Raw genomic sequence first — 13757 nt, 5'->3', positions numbered from 1 at the left:
AGCATGGAGAGTTATCTTTTTGTATCATTCCATCTTCCTTAAATTTGAAATTCAAGAATACCTGAGTCCTATGATGACTGAGTTCCTCAGACTTTTCTCAGAAATATATACATTTAAGTTTTTGCTTTCCAAAGGATGATAAAAAATAGGATTTTTGTTTGTTTCTGTTTGTGCATTTATTATTTTTTTCTTCAGTAGCTCACATTTGTCTTTTCACTCAACTCTGATTCATATGATTTCCTTAAGCAAAAATTAAGATGTCCATATGCGATCTGTGTCTGGACTCCCAAATTGCACCATATATGTTGTGGAGCCTGGATTTTTAGGTATTTATTTATTTATTTTTAGAGAAAGGTCGGGGGAAAGAAGAGCAGGTAGAGAGGGAAAGAGGGAATCTTAAGTGGGCTCTGTGCCCAGCTCAGAGTCCAACTCAGGGCTCAATCTCATAAGCCTGAGATCACGACTTGAGCTGAAAGCAAGAATCAGTCACCCAACCGACAAAGCCACCTAGGCGTTCCTGGAGTTTTAGGTATTTTTAGATAATGATTTTCAGAAAGCTGAATAGCTTTGACTGTTTCATTAAAATGAGTGCATTAGAAACTAGAGTACTTCTTGAGCCTTCAAATTTAACTTTCCTTTGACATGTTTTCTCACATTGTTATGGTTCCATGCTGCCTGCAAGTGTGAAGCATCTTGAAACATTGTGAAAAAATGTGAAGACCTATGTGGTACAATATTGGGTTAGAAAGAGAGATTTCATACTAAGAGAAAAGAATACTGATGTCCTTAGGTCATATCAAACTGGTCTGACTGAAAGAAGCTGAAATCTTGCCTGACACAGTATGAAAGAGCAAAACTGTGATTTGTTTTGTATACAGTTGTGGGTGAGAGTGTTTCTTTATACCTGAGATTAACTAAATTAAGCCAGGATCTTCATTTTTAGAATTCCAAATTATTCAATTTGAAGGAGGGAGCTAAATGATCAAGCTTAGAAATAATCTCCATCTATTTCTTTTTTAAAAAAGATTTTATTGGGGCGCCTGGGTGGCTCAGTGGGTCAAAGCCTCTGCCTTCAGCTTGGGTCATGGTCCCAGGTCCTGGGATCGAGCCCCGCATCAGGCTCTCTGCTCAGCGGAGAGTCTGTTTCCTCCTATCTCTCTCTGCCTGCCTCTCTGCCTAGAGAGTCTCTTTCCTCCTATCTCTCTCTGCCTGCTTCTCTGCCTACTTGTGATCTCTGTCTGTCAAATAAATAAATAAAATCTTTAAAAAAAAAAATAAAAAAAAAATAAAAAAGATTTTATTTATTTATTTGACAGACAGAGATCACAAGTAGACAGAGAGAGAGAGGAGGAAGCAGGCTCCCCGCTGAGCAGAGACCCTGATGCGGGGCTCGATCCCAGGACCCTGAGATCAGAGGTTTAACCCACTGAGCCTCCCAGGTGCCCCTGTATTTTTTAATTCATTGTAGAAAATGAACGTTCTCTTCTGATGTTTTTCATGAGAGACAGGCAGAGGGAGAAGCAGGCTCCCCAAGGAGCAGGAAGCCTGATGCGGGATTTAATCCCAGTGCCCTGGGATCATGACCTGAGCCGAAGGCAGACACTTAACCATCTGAGCCACCCAGGTGCCCCAAAGGTGGCAGCAGCTTGGCCCAAAGGGTGAGGTTCCACCCAGACTTGAACTCGGATTGCTGGAATCAGAGTCCAGAGTGCTCACCATTACACCATGGAACCGCCGTCTCTGATATTTTTGTTGCTTGATTTATATACAGGTTTCACAGTTCAGCCTGGAGACCGATGGAGTCTAGAGGTGGGACAAGTGTATGTCATTACAGTAGAAGTGTTTGATAAAAGCAGTACAAAGGTCTATATTTCAGATGTGAGTGTCTCTTGTATTTTTCCAGCCCCATGTATGGATAACTTCTTGAGTGGGCCACCTTTCTGGCTAGGAAGGCTTTCTTTTTTTTGCTTCCAGACTTTACTTTTAAAGTTACAAAAATAAATAAATAAATAAATAAATAAATAAATAAAGTTACTACTTTATTAGGATTATTAAATAGTTCTGTCCTTTAGGAAAGGTAAACTGAAAGTAAAATACATAATTCAGTCAGAATTCTAGGAAAGAGTTGAAGGGAAGGCCAAAACATTTTGGAGGTGTCTCATTCTAGGACTCCCTTGGAGTTGGTCACCTCTGTTTGGCAGTGGTGCAAGGAACAGTCCCAGAGGACAGTACTGCACTTACCCTCCAGGGCCCTTTGGGTTTTTTTCCCTGAAAAAATGTTAACTTATGGAATGGCAAAAATTCTACCAAAATTTATATAAACTTTGACTCTATTTCTGATCACTTGCCATTAATGGATCGTTCAAGTACCATTTTAAAATTACGTCTTTCCAACTTAGCATTTCCATGAGGAGAGTGAAAGTTTTGTTTTAATTTATCCCCAGAGTGCATAGCCACACTTTTAATTTTTTTAATGCTTTGGGATTAAGATGGCTGTCGGGAAAAAGCAAACATCTCAGTTTTGTGTCAATATTGGGCTGATTGACAGAATCTCAGGATCATGTGCCGGTTCGAAAGCGAGTACTTTGAGGAGCAGCTCACTACTGTGAATGGGTCTTACCACGTAGTCAAAGCCTTGAAAAGTGGTGTTGTGGTGATGAACGCATCCCTGACTTCCATCGTCTACCAGGTAGAAATTAAAAGGATCGTCTTTGAATACCCCAAACACTCATGAGGCTCGGCTGACTTACTGATTTATAGGCAGACACATGGTCTGTCCCACCCTGCCTTTCATAACTTGAAAAAGGAACTGACGACCAGGGCACGCGGTTGTTTGTACCCGTGCAGATTCTCTGTTGCCGTCTTTGTCATTGTTCACGTCTGCATTTGTGCTCACTGTGTGGATATACCGTTTGAGGTTCATGTGTGTGTTTCCATGTGCTGTCAGGCTTCCGTAGAGTACTTTCTAGTCTGAAGATCCAAAGGGTTACTATGTCAACTTATTTAACCATGCCACCAACAGGGAGCTTTTTGCATTTCCATTTTTTCACTCTTGTAAATGCCATAACTGAGTTTCTTTGTGTAGTTTTTTCCTTTTGATTAATTTTCATATGGCATAATGCCAGAAATGGAATTACTGGGTAAAAGGATAAAGTATGAATCTGTTTCTACTGTCTCTAAAATGCATGAGTTTCTGGTTTTGTTTTGTTTTGCTTTTTATTTGTGTGAGAAAGAGAGAGCACGAGCAGGGGGAGGGGCAGGTAGAGGGAGAAGCAGGCTCCCCACTGAACAAGGAGCCTGATGCCAGACTCAATCCCAGGACACTGGGATCAGGACCTGAGCCAAAGGCTGACACTTAGCAGATTGAGCCACCCAGGCATCCCAAGTTTCTGGTTTGTAATAGCCTGCCATTTCCTAGACCTCCTTTTTTTCCATGGATCTTTTCACCTGGTTGTTTAAGATAAAACCCCAGGGGTGGTCCTTGACTCTCCCTTCCCCTCACCTGCTGCATTTAGTACAACATTGAATGCCACGTCAGTTCTCAATATCTCTCAAACCCATTTCTTAGTAACCCCCCAGTGTCTTTTTTTTTTTTTTTTAAGATTTTATTTATTTGAGAGACAGACAGAGTGAGAGAGAACATTGAGCAGGCTGAGGGGCAGAGAGAGAAGCAGATTTCCTGCTGATCAGGGAGCCCAACGTGGGGTTCAATCCCAGGACCCTGGGATCATGACCTGAGCTGAAGGCAGATACTTAACCAACTGAGTCACCCAGGAGCCCCAAGAAATGAACAGATTTCTATATGTTGATTTTGTTTTCTGCAACTTTACTGAATTCGTTTATTAATTCTGGCAGTTTTTTGGTGGAGTCTTTTTGAGTTTTCTGTATATAGTATCATGTCATCTGCAAATAGTGGAAGTTTTACTTCTTCCTTACCAATTTTGATGCCTTTTATTTTTAAGATTTTATTTATTTACTTGAGAGAAAGAGAGAGTGAACGAGAGAGAATGAGAGGGGAGAGGATCAGAGGGAGAAGCAGACTCCTGGGTGAGCAGGGAGCCCGATGTGGGACTCATTCCTGGGACTTCAGGATCATGACCTGAGCCAAAGGCAGTCGCTTAATCAACTGAGCCACCCAGGCACCCCTGATACCTTTTTTTTTTTTTTTTAAAGATTTTATTTATTCGACAGACAGAGATCACAAGTAGGCAGAGAGGCAGGCAGAGAGGGAGGGGGAAGCAGGCTCCCCGCTGAGCAGAGAGCCCGATGCGGGGCTTGGTCTCAGGACCCTGGGACCCTGGGACCATGACCTGAGCCAAAGGCAGAGGCTTTAACCCACCAAGCCACCCAGGCGCCCCACCCCCTGATGCATTTTTGTTGTGTTGTTGTGTGATTTCCGTGGTACTACTTCTAGTACTATGTTGAATAAAAGTGGTGAGAGGGGCGCCTGGGTAACTCAGGTGGTTAAGTGTCTGCCTTTGGCTCAGATCATGATCCTAGGATCCTGGGATTGAGCCCTGTGTTGGGCTCCCTGCTCAGCTGAGATCCTGCTTCTCCTTCTCCCTCTGCCATTTCCCCTGATTATGATCTCTTGCTTGTGTTCTCTCTCTCTCAGACAAATAAAACCTTAAAAAAAAAAAAAAAAGCTGTGAGCATAGACATCCTGGTCTTGTTCCTGACCTTAGGGGAAAAGTTCTGTTTTTCCCCATTAAAGATGATGTTAGCTGTGGGTTTTTCATAAACAACCTTTATTATGTTGAGGTATATTCCCTCTAAACCCACTTTGTTGAGGGCTTTTATCATGAATGGATGTTGTACTTTTTCAAATGCTTTTTCTGTGTCTATTGAAACAATCATATCGTGTTTTTTTTAAAGATTTTTTTTTTTTAAAGATTTTATTTATTTATTTGACAGAGAGAGATCACAAGTAGACAGAGAGGCAGGCAGAGAGAGAGGAGGAAGCAGGCTCCCCGCTGAGCAGAGAGCCCGATGCGGGACTCGATCCCAGGACCCTGAGATCATGACCTGAGCCGAAGGCAGCAGCTTAACCCACTGAGCCACCCAGGCGCCCTTTTTTAAAGATTTTTATGTATTCATTTGAGAGAGAGAGTTGTGAGTGGGGGGAGGTGCAGAAGGAGAGGGTGAATCCTTAAGCAGACTCCCCACTGAACATGGGGCCTGACGTGGGGCTCAGTCACACAACCCTGAAATCATGACCTGAGCTGAAATCAAGAGTCAGACACTTAACTGACTGAGCCACCTGGGCGCTCCTCATGATAGGAACATTTACTTACTTCATTTATAGAAAGAAACTGGTTGAGTAATTCATTAGTACACCATTTGCTGATGCTTTGAATATGAATGGATTATAAAAACGGTCCTTATAAAATCTATTTTGTTCCTTTTTTCCCCATTCTTATAGAATAAAAATATTCAGCCTATAAAATTTCCAATCATACATCAACAAGAAGTGAATATTTATTTTCCCATCAAGCTTACACCCAACTTTCTGGCATTTCCTCATCAGCCTATGGGAATATTATATCGGTATAAAGTGCAGGTATGGTGTCCTATTATATGAGAATTTACAAAGAGATAAGTCCGTTTCTCTGTTAATTTAGTTTATTGAAATTTGGTTAATGTTAATTTTTACTTCTCCCTGATCCTAATAATATAATTCAGTTTCTGGTGATAACAAAGTCATGTTCTTGAATGCTATCTTAATAACACTTGCTGTACTTTCTGTCTCTCTTCCATGTATCCTTTACTTGGGACTTTTGTAAGGTTTTTGTCAAGCTCCCCTGTGCTCTTTTTAACATTTTGTGATACTTCCAATTACATAACGTCCTTTTAGTTTCTCTTGCTCATTTAGCTACTTTACTATAGCATCACAGCTTTTTGTTTTCCTTTAAAGATTATTTATTTATTTATTTGGCAGAGAGAGACACAGAGACAGAGGGAACACAAGCAGGGCAAGTGGGAGAGGGAGAAGCAAGCCTCCCGCCAAGCGGGAGTCCGATGCGGGCCTTGATCCCAGGACCCCAGTCCCGTGCCCGAGCCGAAGGCAGCCGCTCAATGATTGAGCCACCCAGGCGCCCAGCTTCTTTTTTATCTTTTCTTTCTTTTTTTAAAAAGATTTATTTATTTATTTGACAGAGAGAGATCACAAGCAGGCAGAGAGGCAGGCAGAGAGAGAGGAGGAAGCAGGCTCCCCGCTGAGCAGGGACCCCCCCCCCCATGCGGGGCTCCATCCCAGGACCCTGGGATCATGACCTGAGCCGAAGGCAGAGGCTTTAACCCACTGAGCCACCCAGGCGCCCCAACTTCTTTTTTTTTCTTAAAGTTTTATTTATTTAAGTAATCTGTACACCCCACGTGGGGCTCAAACTCATGACCCTGAGATGAAGAGTCACATGCTCTTCCGACTGAGCAGAGCGGATACCCCAGCATCACAGCTTCTTCTTTTTTTTTTTTTTTTTTAAAGAACACCATTTTTTTTTAAAGATTTTATTTATTTATTTGACAGAGAGAGATCACAAGTAGACGGAGAGGCAGGCAGAGAGAGAGAGAGAGAGAGGAGGAAGCAGGCTCCCTGCTGAGCAGAGCCCAAAGTGGAGCTCGATCCCAGGACCCTGAGATCATGACCTGAGCCGAAGGCAGTGGCTTAACCCACTGAGCCACCCAGGTGCCCCAGCATCACAGCTTCTTAATATGTCCATAAATCACTTGTTATATATTTTTATTATTATATTTTTATTATTATTAATTTTTAAGATTTTATTTATTTATTTGAGAGAGACAGAGCATGAGCTGAGAGAGGGAGAAGCTGACTCCCTGCTGGGCAGGGAGCCCGAAGCAAGGCTTGATCCCAGGACCTTGGGATCATGACCTGAGCCAAAGGCAGACACTTAACTGACTGAGCCTCCCAGGCGCCCTATTTATTTCTGACTTCTTATTTCACCAGATTTTACATCTTTACCTAAATTCCATTTTCCTTCTTTGGCAGTTAAACATAAAGTTATGTTTTTTCACAGGTAGAGGGTGGCAGTGGCAACTTCACTTGGACCTCTTCTAATGAGACAGTAGCCATGGTGACCACTAAAGGAGTGGTGACTGCAGGTCAGGTCAGGGGGAACAGTACTGTTTTGGCCCGAGATGTACAAAATCCCTTTCGATATGGAGAAATTAAGGTAAACAACTCTCCAAAGAGCCTTATTATCATACCCTGAGACATTGCTGTCTTAATTTAAGTACAGAACATGTTTAAAAGTCTCTCTAGTCCAAATTGGGTATTTGAAAATGATACTTAAATTCATTCTGGAAGTACATCTTAAATATTTCTGGACCTGGGTTGAATCCTGCTTCACTTAATAGCAAGTTTCTGAATCGGTGCTTTTATTTCCTTGTCTCTAAAATGGGGATATTGATAGTATCTACTTCAAAGTGTTATTGTCAGAAGAAAATGAGATAATGTTTTACCTCATTGCTTGGAATATATTCAATACTTAATATTAGCTATTTTTGTTATTGTGTTTTGTCATTATTATATATATATGACCTTCATAGTAAATTTATTTCCGGTCTCATATTTGTTTGTCAATCTTGTTTCTAAAAGATTGAAAACACCTTTCAGTGTATTATGTAACCACATTACTGTTTTTTTCCCCGCTTCTAATATATGTTTATGTATGTTGTTGTTCCCTGAAAAACTTAGTGTTTTGTTCAGTGAACATCTACTGAGTACCCTTAAGACGTATCCCACCGTGCCAAGTATCATAAGACATTTAAACAAACATAACATACATGTCTACTTTAAAGAACCTAAATTATTTTTTTTTAAGATTTTATTTATTTATTTGACAGAGACACAGCAAGAGAGGGAACAGAAGCAGTGGGGAGAGGGAGAGGGAGAGGGAGAAGCAGGCTTCCGGCCGAGCAGAGAGCCCGATGCAGGGCTCCATCCCAGGACCCTGGGATCATGACCTGAGCCGAAGGCAGACGCCTAACGATTGAGCCACCCAGGCACCCCTAAAGAATCTAAATTCTAATAGGAGGATCTAGTCACATGAAGTTAAATAACAATTTAAGGAAATGATATGAGTTATTTTAAAGCAGTATATGATTGAAAGCTATTTAAATTGTATAATAAAAGTATTATTAGTTTATAAAATAAATATCATTGTAGATGTGACTAGTCAGAGATTATTATGAAGAGATGAGAACTTGAACATGACTTTGAAGGACAGAGCAAAACTAAGACCTAATGGTCAACATCAAACTGCTAATTTTTTGATAAAGTTTTATCAGAACACAACCGACCTCATTCATTTATATATGGTCTCTAGCCACTTTCAAGACACAACTACACAGGGACGCCTGGGTGGCTCAGTTGGTTGGACGACTGCCTTCGGCTCAGGTCATGACCCCGGAGTCCCGGGATCGAGTCCCGCATCGGGCTCCCAGCTCCACGGGGAGTCTGCTTCTCTCTCTGACCTTCTCCTCGCTCATGCTTTCTCTCACTGTGTCTCTCTCAAATAAATAAATAAAATATTTAAAAAAAAAAAAGACAAAACTACACAGTGGGGGGTTGCCACAGAAACCATGTGGTCCCCAAAGCCTAAAATATTTGCTATCTAGCCTTTTCCATAAAACATTTGCTGATCCCCTACTGTAGACAGTGGAGAGCCAACACAGGTTTTTAAGGTTAATAATATGGTAAAACTTGTGTTTAGAAAGTATCTAATTATTTTTTCCGTCTGACAACAACTGTATTTTTTTTTTAAGATTTTATTCATTTATTTGTTAGAGAGCGCACAAGCAAGGGTGGGAGGCAGGCAGAGGCAGAGGGAGAAGCAGGCTCTTCACTGAGTGGGAGCCCAACACGGGACTCGATCCCAGGACTCTGGGATCATGACCTGAGCCAAAGGCAGACACTCAACCGACTAAGCCACCCAGGCACCCCAAACATAACTTTCTTGAAAGATTAATTTCTTTTCTCTCCAGATATATGTCCTAAAACTGAACAAAATGGAGCTGTTACCGTTTCATGCTGATGTGGAGATCGGCCAGATTATAGAAATCCCCATTGCAATGTACCATGTAAATAAGGAGCACAAAGATGTCATCGTGTTCACAGACTGCTCTCATTTATTGTTGGATGTGAACATGGATAAGCAAGGAGTCTTTACTCTTCTCAAGGAAGGTAAGAGTAGGCCTTTTATTTTCTCCTTTCCTCATCATTGAGTGAGAGGACCAATCATCAATTCAGGAAGTACAAATTATAGTCTAAATTCACACATTACCTTTCTTTACAATGCTTTTTAAAATTCTGTCTACTGCCTCATTATAATGTAATTTAGAAACAAAAGCCCACCAGTTGATGGGGCACCTGGGTGGCTCAGTGGTTTAAGCCTCTGTGTTTGGCTCGGGTCATGATCTCCAGGTCCTGGGATCAAGTCCTGCATTGGGCTCTCTGCTCTGCAGGAAGCCTGCTTCTCCCTCTCGCTCTCCCCCCTGCTTCTGTTCTCTCTCTTGCTGTGTCTCTCTCTGTCAAATAAATAAATAAAATCTTAAAAACAAAAAACCAACAACCCAGCAATTGAATAACGTGTTCAGAGAAGTGTTGTGGCTATTGCTTCAGCTTGTATGAAGGTATTGAGCTCTTTTCCTCTTTCTTTAAATATTTCATACCTCTTTCTAGGATGGATATGGTACCATTCTTAAATTTGTTCAAAAAGAGTATCTTTTTCTAATAAAAGGAGAATGTGAACAAGCTATCCCTAAAGGCCAGCATCATTTCCTGTGACTGAATAGCATGTGTGATCTTGACTACTGTTGTTCTTTAATTAGTAATAATAGCAGTAGTAGTATATAATAGTCACTCCACCTTTGCTATTTGCTAGGCTCTCTTCTGAATACTCCTCATGTATTAGCTCTTTTAATTCTCACAATGCATCTATAATTTGGACTTCTGCCTTGCCCCTGCTAAGTAATACCTCTGTCCTCTTCTCAGTTCTCAAGGTGTGTCTCCTAATTTTTAGGCCCTCACTGTCTCTCATCTAAAATATAACAGGATCGGGCGCCTGGGTGGCTCAGTGGGTTAAGCCTCTGCCTTCAGCTCAGGTCATGATCTCAGGGTCCTGGGATCGAGTCCCGCATCGGGCTCTCTGCTCTGCAGGAAGCCTGCTTCCTCCTCTCTCTCTCTCTCTCTCTCTCTCTCTCTCTGCCTGCCTCTCTGCCTACTTGTGATCTCTGTCTGTCAAGTAAATAAATAAAATCTTTTAAAAAATAATAATAAAAAATAAAATATAACAGGATCCTCCTAACTGTTGCTCACCTTTGGTAACCTGTGGCTACAAAATGGACCTTCATGAAACTCACCCCCCTTTTTTTTTTTTAAGATTTTATTTATTTGGGCGCCTGGGTGGTTCAGTCTTTAAGCGTCTGCCTTCAGCTCAGGTCATGGTCTTGGGGTCCTGGGATTGAGCCCCACATCGGGCTCTCTGCTCAGCAGGAAGCCTGCTTCTCCCTCTCCCTCTACCCCTGCTTGTACGCTCTCTCTCTCTCTCTGTCTCTCTCTGTGTCAAATAAATAAATAAAATCTTAAAAGAATAGATTTTATTTATTTATTTGACACAGAGAGAGAGAGCGTACAAGCAGGGGTGTGGCAGGCAAGAAGCCAGTCCCCTACTGAGCAAGGAGCCTGATGCGGGACTTGATCCCATACACTTAACCACCTGAGCTACCCAGGATCCCTGAAGCTCACGTTCAGTATTACATTTCCTGCTCAAAAAATGTGAGAGGTTTTTCATTGCCAGTGAAATAGAGCTGAAATCCTTTTAGTTTAATGTTCAAGGTCTCTACAAGATAATGCAATTTACTTTTCATAAAAAAAATACTACTTCAGGGGCGCCTGGGTGGCTCAGTGGGTTAAAGCCTCTGCCTTCGGCTCAGGTCATGATCTCGGGGTCCTGGGACCAACCCCCACATCGGGCTCTCTGCTCAGCGGGGAGCCTGCTTCCCCCGTCTCTCTCTGCCTGCCTCTCTGCCTGCTTGTGATCTCTGTCAAATAAATAAATAAATAAAATCTTTTTAAAAAATTTTTTAAAAAGTACTACTTCATACTTTGGCTTCCTTCATATATAGCTCCAGCTAAACAAACTATTTAAGTTAAAATTTCCCATGTAGGGGGCGCCTGGGTGGCTCAGTGGGTTAAAGCCTCTGCCTTTGGCTCAGGTCATGATCCCAGGGTCCTGGGATCGAGCCCCGCATCAGGCTCTCTGCTCAGCAGGGAGCCTGCTTCCCTTCCTCTCTCTCTGCCTGCCTCTCTGCCTACTTGTGATCTCGTCTGTCAAATAAATAAATAAAATCTTAAAAAAAAAAATTTCCCGTGTAGTCCTTCATATACTCACGTGTCTTGTTTATATTTCTGTCTTTGCTTAGTCATCAGTCTGACATACTGTCTTCTCCATATCTACATCTTCCTTGATCTCTCCAACTAGAAGTAATCTTTCTGTTTTCTAGATCTCTACACTGCTTATTATGTTTTACTAATCCCTTAATTTATGTAAATGTTCAGTCTCCCCTTCTAAACTATATATGCCTTGAAGTTAGGATCTTTGCTCATATTTGTATCCTCACTGAACATAAAATTGTGTCTTACATGGTATATATCTATTAATAGAAGGAATAGGTTTTTAAATTTGACATAAACTACTGGGGCCTAGTAGTTAGTGTGCGAGATAAAGATTTTCTTTTTTAAGATTTTATTTATTTATTTATTTGACAGGGAGAGACACGGCAAGAGAGGGAACACAAGCAGGGGAAGCGGGAGATGGAGAAGCAGGCAGCCCAGTGCGGGGCTGGATCCCAGGACCCTAGGATCATGACCTGAGCCAAAGGCAGACGCTTAATGACTGAGCCACCCAGGCGCCCCAAAATGTTTTTTAATGTATTAAAATTGTTATATTTCTGTAGAATGATCCCCTTGAGGACTGACTGCTTATTACCCTAATGAAGTCACTTTTTTTGATTTGCAGGTACTCAAAGACCTGGGCCAACACACTGCTCTAGTACACACATAGCAGCCAAGTCCCTAGGCCATACCCTGGTAACAGTGAGTGTGACGGAGTCTGAGGAGTACTTGGAGAGCAGCGCCACATTTGCTGCTTATGAACCCCTAAAGGTGAGACACTTCATGGTAAGATTTTGACATATCTTTTCATGGAATCCACTGTGTCCACTTAAGAGGCTTACCAGCTCTCTGTGATGTCTATTAAAGATCAGTTATATTTGTGTTCTCTTTATTTACCAGCTCTGTCATCAAGTCTGAGTATCAGGGAGTTTATTCCCTCATGTTTCTGCCACAGGAGTATCTTTAGGCTGTATCAGCGAGTTTTAGATATTCTCCTTTATTTCTTCTTTTTTCTTGAAATATAAAATATGGATAGTAAAGTATGTAAAGCATACTAATCCTAAGGTACTATTTGAATTTTTACCTGTGTGTATATCCCTGTAAACACAACCCTGAATAAGATATTGAGTATTAGTATGGCCTCTTTTGAAGAACTCTGAAAGGAAACTTATTCAGAGAGGGACATTAGTTATCTTTAACCTTTATACTTAAGGATTTTCAGCACAACTATCATTATTTAGGGCCCTAAGGATTGGTCCATTATAACTGGGACACTATGACAGATGGCAGTTCAAAACAAAAGTAGAGCCTTTTGTTTGCATTCATATTTGAATCCTTCAGGAGCTAAAACTGATGTCTACAAGTTCTTGCTAATAGATACTGATAAATCCTGAGTCAGTGTTTCTTGGGATAAGGAGGCACCCATAGGGGGAAAAATTAACTCTAACAAGGTAAGTTAATTTTAAAGTTTGCATTTTAAGCCGGCCCTATCGCACATCATGTAGCACAAGTACTAAACATACGTTCAAGCACATTTCATTTCTTCTCAGTGGATGAATTGTCTTAGTTGCCCAATTAAGTGAAAGTACTTGGCTGTGGCTCATTGTCGTTTCATTAGGTTTTTTATTTTAGGGTTATTCTGAACATTATTTTGTATTTATTGAGTGTCCACAGATCAGATTTCCCCTGGACGAAAACCGCCCTTAAAAGCAAGGAAGTAAAATGATGATTTTCCTTTTCTATGTAGTGCTTTGGTCATATATTTTTCCCTTTACCTGCTTAAAAGAATATGTGTTTTCCATCTTTCTTATCAATATTATGTATCTGGTGGTATAGTGGTATAGTTCTCAATTTGTCCTTTTACATATCAGTCCAATTCAGTTGATCTGGTTAATTTTGGACTATGTATCTAGGAAAAAGGAATAATCTCTGTCTTGCTTTCTCAGGGAGGCCTTCTGTGAAACTTCTCATCCTGTTTCTTCTGCTAGAGGCTTGTATGGCACACTGTGCTCTGCCTTTTGGTGATGCCCATTATGCTCTTTATCTACTTCAAATCTGTCTTTCACGAGCCATGAGCTCCACTGTGAGGCAAGACCTTATTTGACTTTTTATTACTATATCCCCAATGGGCCATCAGTGAATAGTTTTTGAATTGAATTATATGTACATTATTTAAGAGAATACTGCCATTAGACATAGGAATGTTTAATTTTAATAGTATTCAATAATAAGTATGATTGACTAGTTCAGGAAAGAAATACTGGCATGATTTGTTTATATTTTTAATGATTGCTTAACTCTATACTTCATTTTACAACTTAGTCACTGTTGTAGATAGACACCA

The 13757-nt window shown here is 41.0% G+C and overlaps 1 protein-coding gene and 1 non-coding gene across 2 annotated transcripts in view; one reads left to right on the top strand and one right to left on the bottom strand.

Moving 5' to 3' along the window:
• The window catches only part of NUP210L (nucleoporin 210 like), an 88161-nt gene that overhangs the window by 20942 nt on the left and 53462 nt on the right, over window positions 1–13757 (top strand). Inside the window, exons 8-14 of the mRNA XM_032845242.1 lie at window positions 258–326; window positions 1772–1878; window positions 2549–2689; window positions 5423–5560; window positions 7035–7190; window positions 9004–9202; window positions 12039–12184. Coding sequence (XP_032701133.1) covers window positions 258–326; window positions 1772–1878; window positions 2549–2689; window positions 5423–5560; window positions 7035–7190; window positions 9004–9202; window positions 12039–12184 — 956 coding nt within the window. The remainder of the gene's footprint in view (window positions 1–257; window positions 327–1771; window positions 1879–2548; window positions 2690–5422; window positions 5561–7034; window positions 7191–9003; window positions 9203–12038; window positions 12185–13757) is intronic.
• TRNAQ-CUG lies at window positions 1662–1733 on the bottom strand. The gene has a single exon. It is a non-coding gene; the product is annotated as a tRNA-Gln (tRNA).

Source organism: Lontra canadensis, unplaced genomic scaffold (assembly GCF_010015895.1).
Source record: "Lontra canadensis isolate GAN:19392208 unplaced genomic scaffold, GSC_riverotter_1.0 scaffold160, whole genome shotgun sequence".
NCBI lineage: Eukaryota > Metazoa > Chordata > Mammalia > Carnivora > Mustelidae > Lontra > Lontra canadensis.
The sequence above is the reverse complement of the archived record's forward strand: the minus strand, read 5'-3'. Positions and strand labels throughout refer to the sequence as shown.